Below are 24,862 nucleotides of genomic sequence, written 5' to 3'. Positions count from 1 at the left end.
AAACCCATTCTCAAGCAGCAGCTGTGTTGGTGGCTACAGCAGCAGCAGATGCAGTGCTGGTTGGGACAGCAGCAGTAGCAGGGGTGCTGATGAGGACAGTAGCAGAAGGGGAGGTGTGGGTGGCGAAAGCAGCGGCAACAGCAGTGGTAGTGCTGTAGGCGACAGCAGCAGCAGCAGCAGCAGCAGTAGCAGCAGCGGTTCTGGTGGCGACAGCAGCAAAAGCGGCGGCTGTGGTGGTGACAACAGCAGCAATAGAGGCGTTGCTGGAGGCGACAGCCGTAGCAGCCGTGATTTGGTGGTGACAGCAGCAACAGCAGCAGCGGTAGCGGCAGTGTGGGGCGACAGCAATAGCGGCAGCGGTGCTGGTGGTGACAACAGCAGCAGTAGAGGCGTTGCTGGTGGCGACAGCCACAGCAGCAATGGTGATTCGGTGGTGACAGCAGCAGTAGCGGTGGTGCTGGTGGTGACAACAGCAGCAGTAGAGGCGTTGCTGGTGGCGACAGCCACAGCAGCAGCGGTGATTTGGTGGTGACAGCACCAGCAGCAGTAGCGGTGGTGTGGGTTGTCAGCAGCAGCAGCAGCAGTTCTGCTGGTGGTGACAGCATCAACAGTAGCGGCGGTGCTGGTACCAACAGCTAGCTTGACCTTGATTTTTATTCAGTGATAAATTTAGCAGCATTCATGTCCAGGTAACCATGGTAACTAGTTGTGTATTTGTACAGCTATTTTTCAACCTCACCTTTCTTCCAAGTCCATGTCTCAATAAATCCGTGAACGCGCTAGAAACCTATCCTCTTCCACAGATGTAGCATTTGAAATTGAAGGTAGAAATAGCGAACTGCTGCATTCCTTCATAAGTACGTTACTTACGGACTAGGCACCACGCTTGCCAATAACCGGCCTGTTCTGACCACTATGTTCTCGTCACGTAGAGGCAAATACTAGTAGTAAGATTGTGAAAATAAATTCTAGCTTGCTTCACCACAAATAAATTTTAGCTTGCTTCGCCACAAATAAATTTTAGCTTGCTTCGCCACAAATAAATTTTTAGCTTGCTTCGACGAGGAAACGCTTGCAGTGTAGATACTCAGGATGACATAGTCTGGTCGAAAGCAGGAAGCAGCAGCACGACGACAAGCCTCTGGCTCTACTCCTACCGCTATACTACTGATGCTTGAGTCTTTACCTCTTTAGTTTTTACTTCTCAGCTTTGCTGCTAGCTCGGCGTAGCTGTGCTCGCTGTGCAGATCTGTGTGACTGACTGTCTGTCCGCAGAGCTACAACAAAGCTGTATGTAGTGGGCATGATTACAGTTGGCCCTATGCCAGGCTATGGCCCATGTACTGTTAGGCGGCAGTGCAGTGCGCAGATCTACGCTTCCGCATGTCCCGCTCGTGCAGCTCAGTGCAGCTGCGAGCTCACTGCCCACTGGTCACCGCCGCGACCTGGTGACTGGAGTCGTTAGTGACCGAAGCATGCATCTACTCTCACGCACGCACTCTCCGCTAGCGCTACGCCTATGCATCGCATGTGCTTGGGCAAGTAAGTAGTAAAGTAGTTGGGGAGCTTGGTTGTTTCAGGCTTCGATTGAGTCACACTGCACTGTCTGTAACACGGTAACCATGACTTTGAGTTTTGACTTCCGCTCCTGGAAGCGAAGGCCAGATCCCAGCCAGGGTTTTCATAACCCTGGCTGGGATCTGGCCTTCGATTCCAGGAGCGGAAGTCAAAACTCAAAACCTGCATAACTAATTACTAATGCAGGGCCAGACCCAGCCCATGCAGGGCCAGACCCAGGCTAGCGATTCATGCCCACATGTAGTAATGTTGTAGATCTACTTCAGTACTTGTACTAAGTAAGTTGTAGATCTACCATGTGTACTGCCGTGCTAGGCAGTCTGGCCATGGCCCAACAGGCAACAACACAATCATCATGGTGATTTCGACAGTCTTTGCACGCGTAGACCACTGGCACTGTCTGTATAGACCTACGCGTCGCGCACACGTCTGTGGTAGCGTATACCGTGTGTATACTGACTAGTGACCATGGTGACAGTACTAGTGTAGACCTACTGACTCAGTGACTGTCAACAGAGTCAGTCTGTGTAGTGATGGCTACATAGACTAGTCATATACGAATACTAGACTATACTAGTACTACTACTACTGTACTAGTCTATACTATTAATAGTCTATACTATTACTATAGTCTATACTATTACTATAGTCTATACTATTACTATAGTCTATACTATTACTAGTCATAGTACAAGTCATGTAGGTGTCACCATGGTCACACAGAATGTGCCCGCTAAGTGCACCTAGCTGGGCCGGGGCACACAGAGTGTAGAGTGTAGCGTAGATCTGGTAGACACTAGTAGTTATACTCGTAGATCTACTCGTAGCCGTGGTCTACCAACTTGAAGTAGGTCTACCATGGTCTACTGCCTGCTACTGTGCTACTGCTAAGTGCTACTGTGCTACTGCTAAGTGCTAGTGCTGGCAAAACAACTGCATTTCAGGTCAGTGAAACCATAGTAACCATGCAAGCGGAGCACGGAATTTCGGAAATACTTGGAAGTGATCTGATCTGATCTGAGTGCGTACAGGTCAAGTAAGTTCCGGACCCAGTGTAAGAGTTACACCCAGTTCCAACCGGTTTCATCCAGTTCCAACCACTTTCATCAGGTTCTAACCAGTTTCACCCAGTTCCAACTACATAGCCCATAGGTAACCATGCAGCTACGACCGGTCCTTGCACGTTTGCACTGGTTTCAACGGGTTTTCGCGCCGGAACGAAAATAATGGCACAACACCGACTCAGCACGCATGCGCCTCATAATGGATGAGAACTGCATCTCCGTCTGTGCAGCTGTCCTAGCGCCTGCATTTGCATCAAACAAACTACAATTTTTTTGTTTGTGAAAAAGGGAGAGCCTGCTTCCATGCGACAGCTAGCTGCCGCTTGAATGGACCGTAGAATTATTTGATTAGTTTACCAATAACGACGCTGGGACTGTCGAAACAAATCGTTCACGGAAAAAGGACCCCACTAGTACTTGAACAAATTCGGAAGAGAAAGATGAAGTGAACACATCAACCGATAGCGAAATGTCGAGCGCAAAAAGGTAAGTAAGTTGCCTTTATTGGAAATGGTGGAAATCTGTGTTCCCGCATTGTAGATGTCCTTTTCTTAGTACCTTGTGAACGGTAGGGCCAGCCTAGTAACTACAAACCCAGTAATTCGGTGTGTTAGTTGCTCAGTGCTGAAGTGTGCGAGTCTGATATGCTTGATAATGTGGGGCAGCCAAATGCTTCCAGGCCAGTTTATTTGCCATATGTTTTGCTTCGAAGTCAGTCGACGAGTCAGTCTTGCATTCAACCTCACTCCTTCAGGGAAAGTGTGGGGCTCTGATATGCTTGATAATGCGGGGCAGCCAAGTGACTCCATGCCCGGTGATTCGGGATGCATGTTGCTTGGCAGTGAACGAGTCGATGAGTCAGTCATGCATTCAACCTCACTCCTTCAAGGGAAGTGTGGGGCTCTGATATGCTTGATAATGTGGGGTAGCCTTGTCACCCATTACCTGGTGATTCGGGATGTGTGTTGCTTGGCAGTGTACGATGACTCCTTCTTGCGTTCAACCCCACTCCTTCAAGGGAAGTTTTTTTTTTGTTTTTTTTTTTTTTACTATTATTCACAAACCCAACTCGTAAAATAAATAATTATGTGGACAAAAACAAACAGCTACTGAGCAGGGGCTGCACTGGGCAGCAGTGATGGTGAGGTACCAGGGGCTCCACCGACCAAAGGTCTCGGCTTCAATGCCACAAGCACGCACCAGGAAAAAGAAACAGAAATGTAAAGCACAGCTAGATCTAGCTATGGGGAAGTAGAATGGGTAAAAGTACCGGTAGGTGTTTAGAAAAATAAAAACAAGATGAAAAGAGATTGTTTATTATCAGTGTTTGGACTGATGTACAATGTACATGTCAACTTCATCAACCAAAACTTATGAACTTTTTTAATAGATCTGAAACGAAACTCCCACAAAGAAGTGTAAAGAAAACAAGCTAAAAAACAGAAAAATAATAAGGCACCCATTTTGATAATCCAGGGGATGGCCCACGCCTGGTAAAAGAATAAGCAGAGAAAAGAAAAGAATCATAACAAGTTTTTCCATGTATGCAAAACACAGCTGAGCACTCTGAGCAAGGCCAGGTACGCGGATTAGCGGGTCCGGCAAGCGACGAGCTCGAAAAATTACAGGGAATCTGTTGCCCAGTACCAGTTGCTGTCTCTCAGGTGTCGGTAGACCTTTGTCTTGAATGACTGAAAACGTGTTTTGTGTGGGCGCTGCGACAGCAGCCTGTCAGGAAAGGAGTTCCATGCGCCAATACAGCAGTACGGGAACGACCGCTTCACGACGGATGGAGCTGAGACAGGGAGCGTGTCTGACAGTTGATAGGCGTGGCTGGTGGCATTATTGTGCTGGTTCCTGGTTCTGGGGTTGGCTGGAGAAACGCGAAGTGTGGGGCTCTGATATGCTTGATAATGCGGGGCAGCCAAGTGACTCCATGCCCTTTGATTCGGGATGTGTGTTGCTTGGCAGTGAACGAGTCGATGAGTCAGTCTTGCATTCAACCTCACTCCTTCAAGGGAAGTGTGGGCCTCTGATATGCTTGATAATGCGGGGCAGCCAAGTGACTCCATGCCCTGTAATTCGGGATGTGTGTTGCTTGGCAGTGAACGAGTCGATGAGACAGTCTTGCATACAACCTCACTCCTTCAAGGGAAGTGTGGGGCTCTGATATGCTTGATAATGTGGGGAAGCCTTGTCACCCCATTCCTCGTGATTCGGGATGTGTGTTGCTTGGCAGCGTACGATGACTCCTTCTTGCGTTCAACCCCACTCCTTCAAGGGAAGTGTGAGGCTCTGATATGCTTGATAATGCGGGGCAGCCAAGTGACTTCATGCCCGGAGATTCGGGTTGTGTGTTACTTGGCATTGAACGAGTGGATGAGTCAGTCTTGTATTCAACCTCACTCCTTCAAGGGAAGTGTGGGGCTCTGATATGCTTGATAATGTGGGGAAGCCTTGTCACTCCATACCTGGTGATTCGGGATGTGTGTTTCTTAGCAGTGAAGGAGTCGATGAGTCCTTCTTGCGTTCAACCTCACTCCTTCAAGGGAAGTGTGGGGCTCCGATATGCTTGATAATGCGGGGCAGCCAAGTGAGTCCATGCCCAGTGATTCGGGATATGGGTTGCTTGGAAGTGAAGGAGTCGATGATTCATTCTTCCTTTCAACCTTCGCGTTTCTCCAGCCAACCCCAGAACCAGGAACCAGCACAATAATGCCACCAGCCACGCCTATCAACTGTCAGACACGCTCAAGGGAAGTGTGGGGCTCTGATATTCTTGATAATGCGGGGCAGCAAAGTCACTCCATGCCCGGTGATGCGGGATGTGTGTTGCTTGGCAATGAACAATGAATCCTTCTTGCGTTCAACCTCACTCATTTAAGGGAACAGTGGGTCTCTGATATGCTTGATAAAGTGGGGAAGCCTTGTCACTCCATACCTGGTGATTCGGGATGTGTGTTGTTCGGCAGTGAACGATGAGTCATTCTAGCGTTCAACCTTAATCCTTTAATGGAAGTGTTGGGCTCTGATATGCTTGATAATGCGGTAGCCAAGTGACTCCATGTAACTCTATACCTGGTTATTCGGGATGTGTGTTGCTTGGCAGTGAACGATGAGTCCTTCTTTAGTTCAACCTCACTCCTTCAAGGGAAGTGTGGGACTCTGATATGCTTGATAATGCGGGGAAGCCAAGTGACTCCATGCCCGGCGATTCGGGACGTGTGTAGCTTGGCAATGAACGAGTCGATGATTCAGTGTTGCATTCATCCTCACTCCTTCAAGGGAAGAGTGAGGCCCTGATATGCTTGACAATGTGGGGCAGCCTTGTAACTCCATACCTGGTGATTCGGATGTGTGTTGCCTGTCAGTGAACGATGAGTCATTCTTGCGTTCAACCTCACTCCATCAATGAAAGTGTGAGGCTTCTATATGCATGACAATGCCGGGCAGCCAAGTGACTCCATGTCCGGTGATTCGGGTTGTGTGTTGCTTGGCAGTGAACGAGTCGAGGAGTCAATCTTACACTCAAGCTCACTCCTTCTAGGGAAGTGTGGGGCTCAAATATGCTACATAATGTGGGGAAGCCTTGTAACTCCATAACTGGTGATTCGGGATGTGTAGTGCTTGGCAGTATACGATGAGTCCTTCTTGCGTTCAACCTCACTCCTTCAGGGGAAGTGTGGGGCTCTGATATGCTTGATAATGCGGGGCAGCCAAGTAACCCCATGCCCAGTGATTCGGGTTGTGTGTTGCTTGGCATTGAAGAAGTCGATGAGTCAGTCTTGCACTCCACCTCACTCCTTCAAGGGAAGTGTGGGGCTCTGATATGCTTGATAATGCGGGGCAGCCAAGTGACTCCATGCCCTTTGATTCGAGATGTGTATTGCTTGGCAGTGAACGAGTCGATGAGTCAGTCTTGCATTCAACCTCACTCCTTCAAGGGAAGTGTGGGGCTCAGATATGCTTGATAATGTGGGGTAGCCTTGTCACCCATCACCTGGTGATTCGGGATGTGTGTTGCTTGGCAGTGTACGATGACTCCTTGCGTTTAACCCCACTCCTTCAAGGGAAGTGTGGGGCTCTGATATGCTTGATAATGCGGAGCAACAGAGTGACTCCATGCCCGGTGCTTCGGGATGTGTGTTGCTTGGCAGTGAACGAGTCGATGAGTCAGTCTTGCATTCAACCTCACTCCTTCAAGGGAAGTGTGGGGCTCTGATATGCTTGATAATGCGGGGCAGCCAAGTGACTCCATGCCCTTTGATTCGGGATGTGTGTTGCTTGGCAGTGAACGAGTCGATGATTCAGTCTTGCATTCAACCTCAATCCTTCAAGGGAAGTGTGGGGCTCTGATATGCTTGATAATGTGGGGTAGCCTTTTCACCCATAACCTGGTGATTCGGGATGTGTGTTGCTTGGCAGTGTACGATGACTCCTTGCGTTCAACCCCACTCCTTCAAGGGAAGTGTGGGGCTCTGATATGCTTGATAATGCGGAGTAGCCAAGTGACACCATGCCTGGTGATTCGGGATGTGTGTAGCTTGGCAGTGAACGAGTCGATGAGTCAGTCTTGCATTCAACCTCACTCCTTCAAGGGAAATGTGGGGCTCTGATATGCTTGATGATGTTGTGAAGCCTTGTCACCCCATTCCTCGTGATTCGGGATGTGTGTTGCTTGGCAGTGTACGATGAATCCTTCAGGGGAAGTGTGGGGCGCTGATTTGCTTGATAATGCGGGGCAGCGAAGTAACCCCATGCCCAGTGATTCGGGTTGTGTGTTGCTTGGCATTGAAGAAGTCGATGAGTCAGTCTTGCACTCCACCTCACTCCTTCGAGGGAAGTGTTCGGCTCTAATATGCTTGATAATGCGGGGCAGCCAAGTGACTCCATGCCCTTTGATTCGGGATGTGTGTTGCTTGGCAGTGAACGAGTCGATGATTCAGTCTTGCATTCAACCTCACTCCTTCAAGGGAAGTGTGGGGCTCTGATATGCTTGATAATGTGGGGTAGCCTTGTCACCCATAACCTGGTGATTCGGGATGTGTGTTGCTTGGCAGTGTACGATGACTCCTTGCGTTCAACCCCACTCCTTCAAGGGAAGTGTGGGGCTCTGATATGCTTGATAATGCGGAGTAGCCAAGTGACACCATGCCTGGTGATTCGGGATGTGTGTAGCTTGGCAGTGAACGAGTCGATGAGTCAGTCTTGCATTCAACCTCACTCCTTCAAGGGAAATGTGGGGCTCTGATATGCTTGATGATGTTGTGAAGCCTTGTCACCCCATTCCTCGTGATTCGGGATGTGTGTTGCTTGGCAGTGTACGATGAATCCTTCAGGGGAAGTGTGGGGCGCTGATTTGCTTGATAATGCGGGGCAGCGAAGTAACCCCATGCCCAGTGATTCGGGTTGTGTGTTGCTTGGCATTGAAGAAGTCGATGAGTCAGTCTTGCACTCCACCTCACTCCTTCGAGGGAAGTGTTCGGCTCTGATATGCTTGATAATGCGGGGCAGCCAAGTGACTCCATGCCCTTTGATTCGGGATGTGTGTTGCTTGGCAGTGAACGAGTCGATGAGTCAGTCTTGCATTCAACCTCACTCCTTCAAGGGAAGTGTGGGGCTCAGATATGCTTGATAATGTGGGGTAGCCTTGTCACCCATCACCTGGTGATTCGGGATGTGTGTTGTTTGGCAGTGTACGATGACTCCTTGCGTTCAACCCCACTCCTTCAAGGGAAGTGTGGGGCTCTGATATGCTTGATAATGCGGAGCAGCAAAGTGACTCCATGCCCGGTGCTTCGGGATGTGTGTTGCTTGGCAGTGAACGAGTCGATGAGTCAGTCTTGCATTCAACCTCACTCCTTCAAGGGAAGTGTGGGGCTCTGATATGCTTGATAATGCGAGGCAGCCAAGTGACTCCATGCCCGGCAATTCGGGATGTGTGTTGCTTGGCCGTGAACGAGTCGAAGAGTCAGTCTTGCATTCAACCTCACTCCTTCAAGGGAAGTGTGGGGCTCTGATATGCTTGATAATGCGGGGCAGCCAAGTGACTCCATGCCCGGTGATTCGGGATGTGTGTTGCTTGGCAGTGAACGAGTCGATGATATAGTCTTGCATTCAACCTCACTCCTTCAAGGGAAGTGTGGGGCTCTGATATGCTTGATAATGTGGGGTAGCCTTGTCACCCATCACCTGGTGATTCGGGATTTGTGTTGCTGGGCAGTGTACGATGACTCCTTGCGTTCAACCCCACTCCTTCAAGGGAAGTGTGGGGCTCTGATATGCTTGATAATGCGAGGCAGCCAATTGACTCCATGCCGGGTGATTCGGGATGTGTGTTGCTTGGCATTGAACGAGTCGATGAGTCAGTCATGCATTCCACCTCACTTCTTCAAGGGAAGTGTGGGGCCTGATATGCTTGACAAAGTGGGGAAGCCTTGTAACTCCATACCTGGTGATTCGGGATGTGTGTTGCTTGGCAGTGAACGAGTTGATGAGTCAGTCTTGCATTCAACCTCACTCCTTCTTCAAGGGAAGTGTGGGGCTCTGATATGCTTGATAATGTGGGGTAGCCTTGTCACCCATTACCTGGAGATTCGGGATGTGTGTTGCTTGGCAGTGTACGATGACTCCTTCTTGCGTTCAACCCCACTCCTTCAAGGGAAGTGTGGGGCTCTGATACGCTTGATAATGTGGGTCAGCCAAGTGAATCCATGCCCGGTGATTCGGGATGTGTGTTGCTTGGCAGTGAACGAGTCGATGAGTCAGTCTTGCATTCGACCTCACTCCTTCAAGGGAAGTGTAGGGCTCTGATATGCTTGATAATGTGGGGCAGTTGAGTGACTCCATACCTGGTGATTCGGGATGTGTGTTGCTTGGCAGTGTACGATGACTCCTTCTTGCGTTCATCCCCACTCCTTCAAAGGAAGTGTGGGGCTCTGATATTCTTTATAATGCGAGGCAACCAAGTGACTCCATGCCCTGCAATTCGGGATGTGCGTTGCTTGGCCGTGAACGAGTCGAAGAGTCAGTCTTGCATTCAACCTCACTCCTTCAAGGGAAGTGTGGGGCTCTGATATGCTTGATAATGCGGGGCAGCCAAGTGACTCCATGCCCTTTGATTCGGGATGTGTGTTGCTTGGCAGTGAACGAGTCGATGATTCAGTCTTGCATTCAACCTCACTCCTTCAAGGGAAGTGTGGGGCTCTGATATGCTTTATAATGTGGGGTGGCCTTGTCACCCATAACCTGGTGATTCGGGATGTGTGTTGCTTGGCAGTGTACGATGACTCCTTGCGTTCAACCCCACTCCTTCAAGGGAAGTGTGGGGCTCTGATATGCTTGATAATGCGGAGTAGCCAAGTGACACGATGCCTGTGATTCGGGATGTGTGTAGCTTGGCAGTGAACGAGTCGATCAGTCAGTCTTGCATTCAACCTCACTCCTTCAAGGGAAATGTGGGGCTCTGATATGCTTGATAATGTGGGGAAGCCTTGTCACACCATTCCTCGTGATTCGGGATGTGTGTTGCTTGGCAGTGTACGATGAATCCTTCTTGCGTTCAACCCCACTCGTTCAAGGGAAGTGTGGGGCTCTGATATGCTTGATAATGCGAGGCAGCCAAGTGACTCCATGCCCGGTGATTCGGGTTGTGTGTTGCTCGGCATTGAACGAGTCGATGAGTCATTCATGCATTCAACCTCACTCCTTCAAGGCAAGTGTGGGGCCTGATATGCTTGACAAAGTGGGGAAGCCTTGTAACTCCATACCTGGTGATTCGGGATGTGTGTTGCTTGGCAGTGAACGAGTTGATGAGTCAGTCTTGCATTCAACCTCTCTCCTTCAAGGGAAGTGTGGGACTCTGATATGCTTGATAATGCGGGGAAGCCAAGTGACTCTATGCCCTTTGATTCGTGATGTGTGTTGCTTGGCAGTGAACGAGTCGATGATTCAGTCTTGCATTCAACCTCACTCCTTCAAGGGAGGTGTGGGGCTCTGATATGCTTGATAATGTGGGGTAGCCTTGTCACCCATCACCTGGTGATTCGGGATGTGTATTGCTTGGCAGTGTACGATGACTCCTTGCGTTCAACCCCACTCGTTCATGGGAAGTGTGGGGCGCTGATATGCTTGATAATGCGGGGCAGCCAAGTGACTCCATGCCCGGTGATTCGGGTTGTGTGTTGCTTGGCAGTGAACGAGTCGAAGAGTCAGTCTTGCATTCAACCTCACTCCTTCAAGGGAAGTGTGGGGCTCTGATATGCTTGATAATGTGGGGCAGTTGAGTGACTCCATACCTGGTGATTCGGGATGTGTGTTGCTTGGCAGTGTACGATGACTCCTTCTTGCGTTCATCCCCACTCCTTCAAAGGAAGTGTGGGGCTCTGATATTCTTTATAATGCGAGGCAACCAAGTGACTCCATGCCCTGCAATTCGGGATGTGCGTTGCTTGGCCGTGAACGAGTCGAAGAGTCAGTCTTGCATTCAACCTCACTCCTTCAAGGGAAGTGTGGGGCTCTGATATGCTTGATAATGCGGGGCAGCCAAGTGACTCCATGCCCTTTGATTCGGGATGTGTGTTGCTTGGCAGTGAACGAGTCGATGATTCAGTCTTGCATTCAACCTCACTCCTTCAAGGGAAGTGTGGGGCTCTGATATGCTTTATAATGTGGGGTGGCCTTGTCACCCATAACCTGGTGATTCGGGATGTGTGTTGCTTGGCAGTGTACGATGACTCCTTGCGTTCAACCCCACTCCTTCAAGGGAAGTGTGGGGCTCTGATATGCTTGATAATGCGGAGTAGCCAAGTGACACGATGCCTGTGATTCGGGATGTGTGTAGCTTGGCAGTGAACGAGTCGATCAGTCAGTCTTGCATTCAACCTCACTCCTTCAAGGGAAATGTGGGGCTCTGATATGCTTGATAATGTGGGGAAGCCTTGTCACACCATTCCTCGTGATTCGGGATGTGTGTTGCTTGGCAGTGTACGATGAATCCTTCTTGCGTTCAACCCCACTCGTTCAAGGGAAGTGTGGGGCTCTGATATGCTTGATAATGCGAGGCAGCCAAGTGACTCCATGCCCGGTGATTCGGGTTGTGTGTTGCTCGGCATTGAACGAGTCGATGAGTCATTCATGCATTCAACCTCACTCCTTCAAGGCAAGTGTGGGGCCTGATATGCTTGACAAAGTGGGGAAGCCTTGTAACTCCATACCTGGTGATTCGGGATGTGTGTTGCTTGGCAGTGAACGAGTTGATGAGTCAGTCTTGCATTCAACCTCTCTCCTTCAAGGGAAGTGTGGGACTCTGATATGCTTGATAATGCGGGGAAGCCAAGTGACTCTATGCCCTTTGATTCGTGATGTGTGTTGCTTGGCAGTGAACGAGTCGATGATTCAGTCTTGCATTCAACCTCACTCCTTCAAGGGAGGTGTGGGGCTCTGATATGCTTGATAATGTGGGGAAGCCTTGTCACCCATCACCTGGTGATTCGGGATGTGTATTGCTTGGCAGTGTACGATGACTCCTTGCGTTCAACCCCACTCGTTCATGGGAAGTGTGGGGCGCTGATATGCTTGATAATGCGGGGCAGCCAAGTGACTCCATGCCCGGTGATTCGGGTTGTGTGTTGCTTGGCAGTGAACGAGTCGAAGAGTCAGTCTTGCATTCAACCTCACTCCTTCAAGGGAAGTGTGGGGCTCTGATATGCTTGATAATGTGGGGCAGTCAAGTGACTCCATACCTGGTGATTCGGGATGTGTGTTGCCTGGCAGTGTACGATGACTCCTTCTTGCGTTCAACCCCACTCCTTCAAGGGAAGTGTGGGGCTCTGATATGCTTGATAATGCGAGGCAGCCAAGTGACTCCATGCCCGGCAATTCGGGATGTGCGTTGCTTGGCCGTGAACGAGTCGAACAGTCAGTCTTGCAGTCAACCTCACTCCTTCAAGGGAAGTGTGGGGCTCTGATATGCTTGATAATGCGGGGCAGCCAAGTGACTCCATGCCCTTTGATTCGGGATGTGTGTTGCTTGGCAGTGAACGAGGCGATGATATAGTCTTGCATTCAACCTCACTCCTTCAAGGGAAGTGTGGGGCTCTGATATGCTTGATAATGTGGGGTAGCCTTGTCACCCATCACCTGATGATTCGGGATGTGTGTTGCTGGGCAGTGTACGATGACTCCTCGCATTCAACCCCACTCCTTCAAGGGAAGTGTAGGGCTCTGATATGCTTGATAATCCGGAGCAGCCAAGTGACTCCGTGCCTGGTGATTCGGGATGTGTGTAGCTTGGCAGTGAATGAGTCGATGAGTCAGTCTTGCATTCAACCTCACTCCTTCAAGGGAAATGTGGGGCTCTGACATGCTTGATAATGTGGGGAAGCCTTGTCACCCCATTCCTCGTGATTCGGGATGTGTGTTGCTTGGCAGTGTACCATGACTCCTTCTTGCGTTCAACCCCACTCCTTCAAGGGAAGTGTGGGGCTCTGATATGCTTGATAATGCGAGGCAGCCAAGTGACTCCATGCCCGGTGATTCGGGTTGTGTGTTGCTTGGCGTTGAACGAGTCGACGAGTCAGTCATGCATTCAACCTCACTCCTTCAAGGGAAGTGTGGGGCCGTATATGCTTGACAAAGTGGGGAAGCCTTGTAAGTCCATACCTGGTGATTCGGGATGTGTGTGTCTTGGCAGTGAACGAGTTGATGAGTCAGTCTTGCATTCAACCTCACTCATTCAAGGGAAGTGTGGGGCTCTGATATGCTTGATAATGTGGGGTAGCCTTGTCACCCATTACCTGGTGATTCGGGATGTGTGTTGCTTGGCAGTGTACAATGACTCCTTCTTGCGTTCAACCCCACTCCTTCAAGGGAACTGTGGGGCTCTGATATGCTTGATAATGCAGGGCAGCCAAGTGACTCCATGCCCGGTGATTCGGGATGTGTGTTGCTTGGCAGTGAACGAGTCGATGAGTCAGTCTTGCATTCAACCTCGCTCCTTCAAGGGAAGTGTGGGGCTCTGATATTCTTGATAATGTGGGGCAGTCAAGTGACTCCATACCTGGTGATTCGGGATGTGTGTTGCTTGGCAGTGTACGATGACTCCTTGCGTTCAACCCCACTCCTTCAAGGGAAGTGTGGGGCTCTGATATGCTTGATAATGCGAGGCAGCCAAGTGACTCCATGCCCGGTGATTCGGGTTGTGTGTTGCTTGGCATTGAACGAGTCAATGAGTCAGTCATGCATTCAACCTCACTCCTTCAAGGGAAGTGTGGGGCCTGATATGCTTGACAAAGTGGGGAAGCCTTGTAACTCCATACCTGGTGATTCGGGGATGTGTGCTGCTTGTCAGTGAACGATGAGTCATTCTAGCGTTCAACCTCAATCCTTCAAGGGAAGTGTGGGGCTCTGATATGCTTGATAATGCGGGGCAGCCAAGTGACTCCATGCCTGGTAATTCGGGATGTGCGTTGCCTGGCAGTGAACGAGTCGAAGAGTCAGTTTTGCATTCAACCTCACTCCTTCAGGGGAGGTGTGCGGCTCTGATATGCTTGATAATGTGGGGTAGCCTTGTCACCCATCACCTGGTGATTCGGGATGTGTGTTGCTTGCCAGTGGACGATGAGTCCTTCTTTCGTCCAACCTCACTCCTTCAAGGGAAGTGTCGGGCTTCGATATGCTTGATAATGCGGGTCAACCAAGTTACTCCATGACTGGTGATTCGGGTTGTGTGTTGCTTAGCATTGAACGAGTCGATAAGTCAGTCTTGCATTCAACCTCACTCGTTCAAGGGAAGTGTGGGGCCTTGATATGCTTGACAATGCGGGGATGCCTTGTCACTCCTTACCTAGTCATTCGGGATGTGTGTTGCTTGGCAGTGAAGGGGTCGATGAGTCCTTCTTGCGTTCAACCTCACTCCTTCAAGGGAAGTGTGGGGCCCTGATGTGTTTGACAATGTGGGGCAGCCTTGTAACTCCATACCTGGTGATTTGGATGTGTGTTGTGAACGATGAGTCATTCTTACGTTCAACCTCACTCCTTCAATGAAAGGGTGGGGCTCTATATGCATGATAATGCGAGGAAGCCAAATGACTCCATGCCCGGTGATTCAGGATGTGTGTTGCTTGGCAGTGAACGTGTCGAGGAGTCAAACTTACACTCAACCTCATTCCTTCAAGGGAAGTGTGGGGCCCTGATATGCTTGACAATGTGGGGAAGCCTTGTAACTCCATGCCTGGTAATTCGGGATGTGTGTTGTTTGGCAGTGAACGATGAGTCATTCTTGCATTCAACCCCACTCCTTCAAGGGAAGTGTGGGGCTCTGATATGCTTGATAATGCTGGGCAGCCAAGGGACTCCATGACCGGTGATTCGGGTTGTGTGTTGCTTGGCATTGAACGATTCGATGAGTCAGTCCTGCATTAAACCTCACTCCTTCAAGGGAAGTGTGGGGCCCTGATATGCTTGACAATCCGGGAAAGCCTTGTAACTCCATACCTCGTGATTCGGGACGTGTGTTGTCTGGCAGTGAACGTTGTGTCATTCCAGCGTTCAACCTCACTCCTTCAAGGGAAGTATGGGGCTCTGATATGCATGATAATGTGGGGCAGCTAAATGACTCCATGCATGGTAATTCGGGATGTGCGTTGCTAGGCAGTAAACGAGTCGAAGAGTCAGTTTTGCATTCAACCTCACTCCTTCAAGGGAAGTGTGGGGCTCTGATATGCTTGATATTGTGGGGATGCCTTGAAACTTGTAACTTGTAACTCCATACCTGGTGATTTCGGATGTACGTTGCCTGTCAGTGACCGATGAGTCACTAAACAACCTCAATCCTTCATGGGAAGTGTTGGGCTCTGATATGCTTGATAATGCGGGGCAGCCAAGTGACTTCATGCCCGGCAATTCGGGATGTGCGTTGCTTGGCAGTGAACGAGTCAAAGAGTCAGTCTTGCATTCAACCTCACTCCTTCAAGGGAAGTGTGGGGCTCTGATATGCTTGATAATGTGGGGCAGCCAAGTGACTCCATGACCGGTGATTCGGGTTGTGTGTTGCTTGGCAGTGAACGAGTCTATGAGTCGGTCTTACATCAAATATCTGGCGACACTTTGTCTAAATAGGCAAACCACTTAGGGTCCAGCAATTCGATTGTGGAGTCTGATCCTCTGTCTGCCTGTCTCTCCCTCTCTCATTGTCTCTCTCTCTCTTTCCCTGTCTCTCCCTTTCTGTCTCTCTTTGTCTGTCTGTCTCTCTCTCTCTCTCCTCTCTCTCTCTGTCTCTCTCACTCTCTCTCACTTTCTCTGTCTTTCTCTCTCTCTCTCTCTCTCTCTCTCTCTCTCTCTCTCTCTCTCTCTCTCTCTCTCTCTCTCTCTCTCTGTCTCTCTCTCTCTCTCTCTCTCTCTCTCTCTCTCTATCTATCTATCTATCTATCTGTCTATCTATCTATCTCTTCTACGACGTCATCGAGGTCTGCTGCGGCGTCATCAAGGTCTCCTACAGCATCATCTTGATCTGCTGCATCATCATCGAGGTCTGCTACAGCGTCATGGAGGTAGGCTACAGCGTCATGGAGGTCTGCTAAAGCGTCATGGAGTCCTGCTACAGCGTCAAGGAGATCTGCTACAGCGTCATGGGGGTCTGCTACAGCGTCATGGAGGTCTGCTACAGCGTCATCCAGGTCTGCTACAGCATCATCGAGGTCTGCTACAGCGTCATCGAGGTCTGCTACAGCGTCATCAAGGTCTGCTACAGCATCATCCAGGTCTGCTACAGCGTTATCGTGATCTGCTGCATCGTCATCGAGGTGTGCTACAGCGTCATCAAGGTCTGCTACAGCGTCATCGAGGTCTGCTACAGCGTCTTGGAGGTCTGCTACAGCTTCATGGAGGTCTGCTAAAGCGTCATGGAGGTCTGCTACAGCGTCATGGAGGTCTGCTACAGCGTCATGGAGGTCTGCTACAGCATCTTGGAGGTCTGCTACAGCGTCATGGAGGTCTGCTACAGCGTCTTGGAGATCTGCTACAGCGTCATGGAGGTCTGCTACAGCTTCATGGAGGTCTGCTACAGTGTCATCAAAATCTGCCGCAGAGTCATCGAAGATACCATCCACACGTGATGCTGGCTTCCGTTGCTCGTCACACTGGTAAGTTAGCTCGTAATATGTTTGCTTTCAAAATGTTTGAAATGCTTACAGGGCACTGGTAACCTGTCACAAGCGTTTACGTACGTGTACATCAAATATCTGCAACACAATATGACCCGCGCTCTGCGAAAACCGACCTTAGGTGCTTCGTAATTTTTTCGAGAAAAAGATCAAAACGTCACGGTCTGTCGATTTTTGAAGATCACAACGTCAGAGTCATGGCGGAACGAAGCAGAAGACGGTCGCTCGCTCAAATAATTGCTGTGGGCTTCTCCCAGGGGTTTCATCCGAACTCCTTCACGATGAATAGTCATTTTTTGCCCTGGTCCAATCGCAGTTCTGATGACAGCATTGCCGAGGAGAGTCGAATGTGGAGTCGCAGGTCGCAACGCTGATCGAGCTGGACGGCCATGCGGAGGAGAATTTCGATCAGGCGTCAGTTTTGCCACCAGCCCAGGCCCTCAATGCCGGCAATAAACAGAGTGCAGACCAAGAAAAATCGGTTCAAGTACTGTCTACAATCCAGGAGGCGCGCGACAAGTTTGACAAGGGCTGTAGTTGTTCCGCTCTGGTGCTGTTTCAAGAGCGTGACACTTGAAACCTTGCTTTACATTTACAGCGCACACAGCTCACGTCCTCACCAAGTCAGAGCGCTGCTTGTGTGTAGGCGGAAAGCTAGACGTGCTCAGGAGACGTGGTGAGGCTACCCAGCGCGTCCAGCATGCTGGGAGATGTGATAGATGGGGCTCAACAATACTACTCTGAACTACTGAAGGCTACAGTCAGTGGCTGGTGTGGAAGTCATGTACATGCATGTCAGGAAGTCTTTGTGTATGCCTCCAGCCCAGAATCAAGCCCTGGGTGCTGAAATCTGTGCAGGCTGCTGTCAGTGCAAGTGAAATCAGCCCAACACAGGAATTGAATGAACTCTGGAATGAACTGCCTGTGGAAGATGTTGTGGAGCTGAAGCATTTTATAGAGCATTATGATAGCTCATGGCCTCCCTTAACCTGCAGATCCACATGGGCACAACAAGCCAGTACCAACCTACATGTATTTGCCCAGTATCACTACGAAGAAGCTTGTTCATCAGGCGTTCACAAAGCCTGGTGGCAAACCTGTATACAGTACGTTTGGCAAGATTTGGAAAAGAGACTGCCATGATATCACCGATTATGAAACAATGTGTGCGGCAGATGTAGACATAACTAGATGTTCTACTACCAGTACCAGATATAACTATCAATATCCTTTAACCCGGCATTAATCTGAGCTTCTTCACTACTTTGCACCTGCCTCTACCCATCACTCCGGCTGCCATATCCTCATACAGAGCCAAATACCTCTTCGAGCAGATTCGTGAGCAACACCATCCACAGAACAGAGATAGAATGTGTCTATCTCCACAACAGGAAGATCCAATGCCATCATAAACCTTTCCTTTTGAAGATTATGACATACAGATTTATTCTGCAAAGTTTGGTTGCAATCATGCTGCTTGAATTCTCACAGCATTGGCTCTGTCAGGGCCGCGCTTGGCGGGTTTGTGACTTGCTTAGATCAGTCTAGTGGCTACCCAGGTAGACGACCAATATAGTCGCCATCCAAGTTGCTAGCTCACACCTGTTTTCCGGCTCACACAAGGTAGTCGAAGGTTGAAGGGGAGCGATCAAAGATACTTTTATTCGTTGGAAGAAGGCGGCTTTTATGTGATTTTGGTTATAGTATAATTGTGATATAATAATTAGTAGGAAATATTTAGTATAGCTTCGGGGAGCTCGCTCACCCACATTACATGATAGTGTTACAAATATGAGTGATCTCCGAGGTTATTCGTACGTCGATCGTGCGACGGAGCCTGGAGTACGCTGTCGGATGTTGCTGCAGCTAGAGCGTGCCGCCTTCGTACGGTGTCTTGATTGGGTCACCCTTCATCTTCTGCCCCGTAGGCACTTCCCTCTCATAACCCCATAGGGCGCTTCACGGTCAAGCCACGACCTCTCCCAAAAAGGGATAACGGAGTCCGCAGTGCGCGAAGCACTTGCAGGACCCTTTACGTCGTACGACGCGAGAAGAGGTGCCATGCTTGCTCGACTAACAAAGGTATCAGCTCCCTTGCAGGACTAAGCAGGGTCCCCTCAAGCTCAACAGTGTAGTGAGTACAATGCTGACGACTTGTACTGAAGGTGTAGCCGCCGTACGACAACACTTGTGACTCGAGGCCATGAGTTGTAAGCCATGATTGCTCAACTAACGAAAGTGCCAAATCCTTCGCAGGACTAATCATGGTTCTTACAGAACTCTAGAATATTTCGGAGCCCAGCTTTTGGCTGCTGAATCTCATTGCGTGGTTGCTTTCACGACGAGTCGAGTCCGGGTCATGACAGCTCCAAAATGTAGCATAAAATCCAGGATTTTAGCTTTTTTTCCTCAAAAATTGTAGGAAAAGTGCAAAGAAATTGTCATTGTATCTAACTAAATATGTATGCAATCCACCTCAAACTTCACCAGAAGTTGAAGAAAGGGTCATGGGTCAACAATCCAGCACAAACTCAATTTCGCCAAAATAGCTAAGGTCGGTTTTTGCAGAGCACTGGTCATATGACTTTATAGGCAAACCACTTAGGGCCCAGCAATTCGAGTTTGGAGTCTGATCTTCTGTCTGCCTGATTCTCTCTCTCTCTCTCTCACTCACTCTATCTCGCTGTCTGTCTCTCTCTCTCTCTCTCTCTCTCTCTCCCGCTCGCTCTCACGTTCGCGTTCTCTCTCGCTCTCTCTCGCTCTCTCTCTTTCTCTCTCTCTCTCTCTCTCTCTCACATACACACACTTTGGTGATGTGGCTGGACCTCTCGTGGAAATCCCTTTTGTATGGTGGTACTGGTAACGATTTGAAATTTCTTCTTCCGTCAACCCTTGACGTACTACCTTCTCCGACGAACCTTCACCGTTGGGGAAACACGGTAGTGGATCCGTACTGTAGTTTGTGCCGTGCATGGGCCTGTACTACGCACCACGTGCTTGGCACATGCCGCGTAGCACTGGACCAGGGACGTTACACGTGGAGGCACGATAACGTACTCTGGGCCATCGTCAGAAACATGCGTGAGGAGATTCGAATCCGCACTGCTGCAAACACCGTACAAACCGAAATTCTAATGAGCTTGACTTCATCTCGTTTTGCAATGCGGGAGAGAAGCCAGTTCGCGTTCAGCCAGACGAAAGTTGGTTACGACTGATCTCCTGTCAGCGGCCTCAGACTGGAAACGTCTTGTCGACTCAGTGCAACGATTTCTTTCCCTAGCTGTGTTGCACTTACCACCCTAAGACCAGATAATTATAGTTCTGTACTCTACGAGTCGTAGGATTGTATTCTGGATGGAGTTGACAGTTTTTGCTGAGGACAGATTCAGTGTTAGTAACCAGGACAGGCGGCGGCATGCAGATCTGGCCGATCAATGCCGAGCAAATGGGTGGCAGGTTGTTTGTTTTTTGGTTGAGGTAGGTGTGCGTGCTTTCAATGAATTTCAATTTCCACAACAGTAGTTTCCAGCAACAAAAAAAAAACAGAAAAGAAAATGTGTATGAGCAGAGCTGTGAAGCCAAGACATCACTGATGGCATCATGCAAAAAAACAAAGACAAGAAAACGCAGCCGAAAAGGTGTGAAACACTTCTTGTCTACTCGCATTTTTTGAAATGCACTCTCTCCGGGACGGCGATTGGGAGGCCACAAGAACATGCTGAATTCACGCTATGTATGTCTTCATTTTCAACTTCCTCCGCAGACGTGCATCAAACTGGACAGTGGACAAGTGCAACACACTATCGCTATTGCAACCAAGGACTGTGATGCAGTGGGCATCGGCATCCAGCTGGGGATCGGACACAGAGCAGAGTTGCGGACATGCAAGCCCAGTGCGCACGTGCTGCGTGGAGGAGACAAACTTCACTTTGGTTGCCCTTCATGGAGCGTTGGAAGAGTAAGTCGTAAAATGGCTTTGACGTGATCTTCTAGTCTTGTAGACGACATTCAGCTAGTACATATCCTGCCAAGTGTAGTTGTGAGACTTCCAACGCTGTCTGTCAATAGTCAGTGTGTTTACTGCAGTTGCGCTCGCTGAAATCCCACATGAAATCCCACATGAAATGTATATTTGGCGCTCCGTAACGATAAGGCCCTCGACCATGTTGACACCATGTTAAGCGCGATGCACAATATCGCTCCTGCGACGTGATGAGTGACGAGCGATGTGATCGACGGTCATTTTCTGCAAAACGTTGCATTGAAGGCTGCCGCAGCTCCGCCGAAGGTTGCATCGCGGGGAAAATGAGCCAAGTTCAACTTCTGCGACGAGCGACGAGTGATGCGCATCACTTTCTACACGGCAGGCGCACGTGACACAAGTTTTGCGGCTCGCGTACGGTTTTGGACTGTGCGTGCCCTCCTGGATTTCGCTGGGATGTGCCGTGCATTGTGCATCGAAGATTCTTTGCACGATATGAAAAGACTGTCTTTCGACGCTCATCGCCTCGGAGAAGTGATATAGTGCATCGCGCTTTAGTTGTACAAGTACTGGTGTGCATGTCCAGCTGTACATTCATCCATTTACTGTAATGCTGTGTGAGGTTTATCCTGTAAAACACGCAGGAAGTCGCAAAAGTTGCACTTTAGTCAACTACTGTGGCAGTGTCCTTGCGACTGCATGTGACTATACGCAATGAGCATTTCCTTGTCTCGAGTATCACATGTCACATAACAAAATACAGATAGTGTCAATGGTGCTTCAAGCGAGGTTCTCAAGAATAACGCGGCCATTTCATTCTGTGTGAGCCCGGCGAATGCCATACTAGTAATATGCTGTGGAAGTGCTGACGTCACGCTGCTTGAACACTCCTACTTACACGAAACACGGAATATGTGAAATAGGTCCAGTTTGGATTTGTCGTAACTCAAAGTTTCATGCCACTGCAATCATCAGACAAATGATAATAAAAACCTAAGACTAGTCATTATGAATCAGATCATGCGTGATACTTAGCACTTAGATTGACATTACTCTACTCGATTCAACGAATGAAGGCCAATATCACACAGATGTTATGGATGATGTGAGGGATAAGTAATGGAATAATGTTGGCACTGACATATGTCAAACTAGTCTTAGTTGTGATGGTTAAATATAAATATTAGCACTGATGCATGCCAAAACCAGTCATGACTGTGCCGGGTACTGTCCTTGCATGGCAGATACGACTGGCTACTACTTGTTCTACTATGTCACGCTAGGTGTGAAGTTGTTTATGTACTTCCTCCACGTCATTAAAATTGTCGCTTCCCAGAGCGATTTTTCAAATCTATTTTGTCCACTCGAAGGGCAAAGAAATCAGCTAGAAATTGAGGCAGAGTATTGTGGACGGACGGGCTTTAGTTTGCGGCCTGCGCATAAGACATGCTAGCCAGTTCACACCGTAATACTGGTGGGTGGAACTGTACATAATCAGTCCAGTATGGCCGCACTCTCCGAACAGGTGCTGGTCTTCTGCATTCAATTTTATAATAATTATTATCCCGTACTGCAGTTGAGTAACTCAATCTAAACTCCCACATCACACATGCTGTAATAGAGCTGGTAGTCAACACAGCAGCAGGGATGGTGATGGGGATGGGGATGGTGATGGGGATGGTGATGGGGATGGGGATGGGGATGGGGATGGGGATGGGGATGGGGATGGGGATGGTGATGGTGATGGTGATCTATTCACTGTACTTTATGGTATAACAGGGTTGCCGCCGGGGTTGCCACGCTACAAGAACATGCCAAATTCTCAGTTTTGTAGGATAGCGTCAATCATATCCCAACCCTTCTGGGCAGACATTGTTCAGAAGGAGCTCAGATGGGGAAAATGTTCGTATAATGAGAGAGTGACATAGGGCTCATACAAGGACTATGTATATGTACATGCATGCCATACAGTTTCATCGTCGAAAATGCATACCACCATGCATTGACGCCGGGCATTCTAGCAGCACACACTAACCTGGTATATCTACAGACTACACGACTGCACTGGTGAACTCAAGGACTGCATTGTGCATCTTTTTATTGCTTATATTTTTTGAAACTTTGGAGGACCTGCCATTCCAGGTAATCGGCCTTCCGGCTGCCATTCCGATACTTGATCTTGCGGATAGATGATGTGGGGATAATCTATGTTCCACTGTATTCGTGTGATACTTTTCTTTGCCTTCAGACGTGCATCGGACTGAACTGTTGGCCACTGTAATGCATGCCATTGCTGCTGCAAACATCTACAGTGATGCAGTGGACATCAACGATCAACTTTAAATTTTTCATGTGTCTGAAAAAATATTTTTTTCTGAGTGTGCTGCTTGTTTGCCGCTTGTTGCCGCTATCTTGGTTGTTGTTTGTGGATCATGGTCGTCGTTATGTCATAGCAGTGGGCTTGTGCACGTGTGTGTGATGAGGAGATGCTCCCCGCATGAAACTAACGGTTGCCAGCATGACTGCTTGTACCCCATGGCCTTACAAGGAGCGCAACATGTATTCTTCCCCTATTGTCAACCACTCAGCAGTTTACAGATTGTTGAATTCTAATGCCGGGAGAGCTGGGTGATTGGATGTGACATCGTTGCTTGTAACGTGCAGTGTACCATGCTTCTGTGGCATTGTCCTGTGCAGGGCCTCGGGGGCCTTCCTGCCGCTTGAAACGTACACCCCATGCTACTGTCATATTCGATTAGTTGTTCAGTATAATTCTATTGTTAGCAGTAAGGTGTGTGTGTGTGTGTGTGTGTGTGTGTGTGTGTGTGTGTGTGTGTGTGTGTGTGTGTGTGTGTGTGTGTGTGTGTGTGTGTGTGTGTGTGTGTGTGTGTGTGTGTGAAAGAAATGAAAAAGACCAAAAATAGGGATTCACTGGCCAGAAAATGTCACTCCAAATAGCTGTATGGTGTAGACCAGGCTGAATAGTGACGGTCAATTCTTCAGCTTTGCAAGCTGTTGAATGGTGTGATCCCAGCACAAGTTGCTATGGCTTCTGCCGTAGCATTGCTATCATCGCCTCCGGTGATGGGCGTCAAAGGTGTGTGTGTGTGTGTGTGTGTGTGTGTGTGTGAGCGATGGGAGAAAGGAGATATTTGGATGTTACGGCATTCAGTGTCTGGTTTGAGTGCTGTTTGAAATAGGGTTGTGATTGGGTACTAGGGTATCCATACTGGTATGGTTGCCTCCACGGAATTGCAGCTTTTAGCAGAGTGTGCTTATATGTGTGTGTGGGGGGGGGAGGGGGGCTATGCAACCCTGCTTTGGTTGTAGAGTTGCTCAATGAAATCCTTTCCCGTGAGTCAAGTAGGCGCTGCCCTATTCGCAGCCCAGCCCGGTGGGCACAGGTCTAGGGCAACATACTTTTTAAGTCACTCGTTCGTGGGATTTAATTGCACGGTAAAGGAGTAAGGACTTCAGCCCTCGGCAATCCTTCTTAGTGTGCTGATGACCGAAGTCCCTACTCATACTGAACTCTGATTGCTTGAATTTTAGAATTCCCCAAGCCGGCGAAGAGAATTCTAATGTCGGGAGAGCTGGGTGATTGGATGTGACATCGTGTACCATGCTTCTGCGGCATTGTCCTGTGCAGGGCCTCGGCGCCTCCCTGCTGCTTCAAACGTACACCCCATGCTACTGTCATATTCGATTAGTTGTGCGGTACAATTATAATGTTAGCGGTAAGGTGTTTGTGTGTATGTGAGCGTGTGTGTGTTTGTGTGTGTGTGTGAGAAAGCGATGGCAGAAAGGAGATACTTGGATGTCTGGCTCGAGTCCTGTTTGAAATAGGGTTGTGATTGGGTACTAGGGTATGCGTCCCTGCTTCAGGTAGAGTGTTGCTCAAAACCATGCCAGTTAGAGACACTGTGGCACCGAAAACAGTCCTTCCTACTTCCTCATACTGAACTCTGATTGACTGAATTTTAGAATTCTCTAAGCCGGCAGGGAGAATTCTGAAATGACTGGTCAACCGTCCTCAGCCAATCATAGTTCAGCAAGTGTTCTTGGTAAGGTGTTTG

General features: G+C 49.2%; 1 protein-coding gene and 1 long non-coding RNA gene across 3 annotated transcripts in view; one reads left to right on the top strand and one right to left on the bottom strand.

Annotated features, from left to right (window-relative positions):
* The window catches only part of LOC135823436 (uncharacterized), a 115,058-nt gene that overhangs the window by 81,587 nt on the left and 8,609 nt on the right, over window positions 1-24,862 (bottom strand). The window lies entirely within an intron of this gene.
* On the top strand, window positions 2,919-23,514 carry LOC135822313 (uncharacterized). Its single transcript, XM_065335055.1, has 4 exons — window positions 2,919-3,128; window positions 16,109-16,783; window positions 20,568-20,762; window positions 23,035-23,514. Exon 2 carries the CDS (start codon window positions 16,229-16,231, stop codon window positions 16,535-16,537), a length of 309 nt encoding a protein of 102 aa, XP_065191127.1. The 5' UTR covers window positions 2,919-3,128; window positions 16,109-16,228; the 3' UTR covers window positions 16,538-16,783; window positions 20,568-20,762; window positions 23,035-23,514.

This window comes from Sycon ciliatum, chromosome 8, assembly GCF_964019385.1.
Source record: "Sycon ciliatum chromosome 8, ocSycCili1.1, whole genome shotgun sequence".
Classification (NCBI taxonomy): Eukaryota; Metazoa; Porifera; class Calcarea; order Leucosolenida; family Sycettidae; genus Sycon; species Sycon ciliatum.
This window is presented reverse-complemented; position numbering and strand designations above follow the sequence as displayed.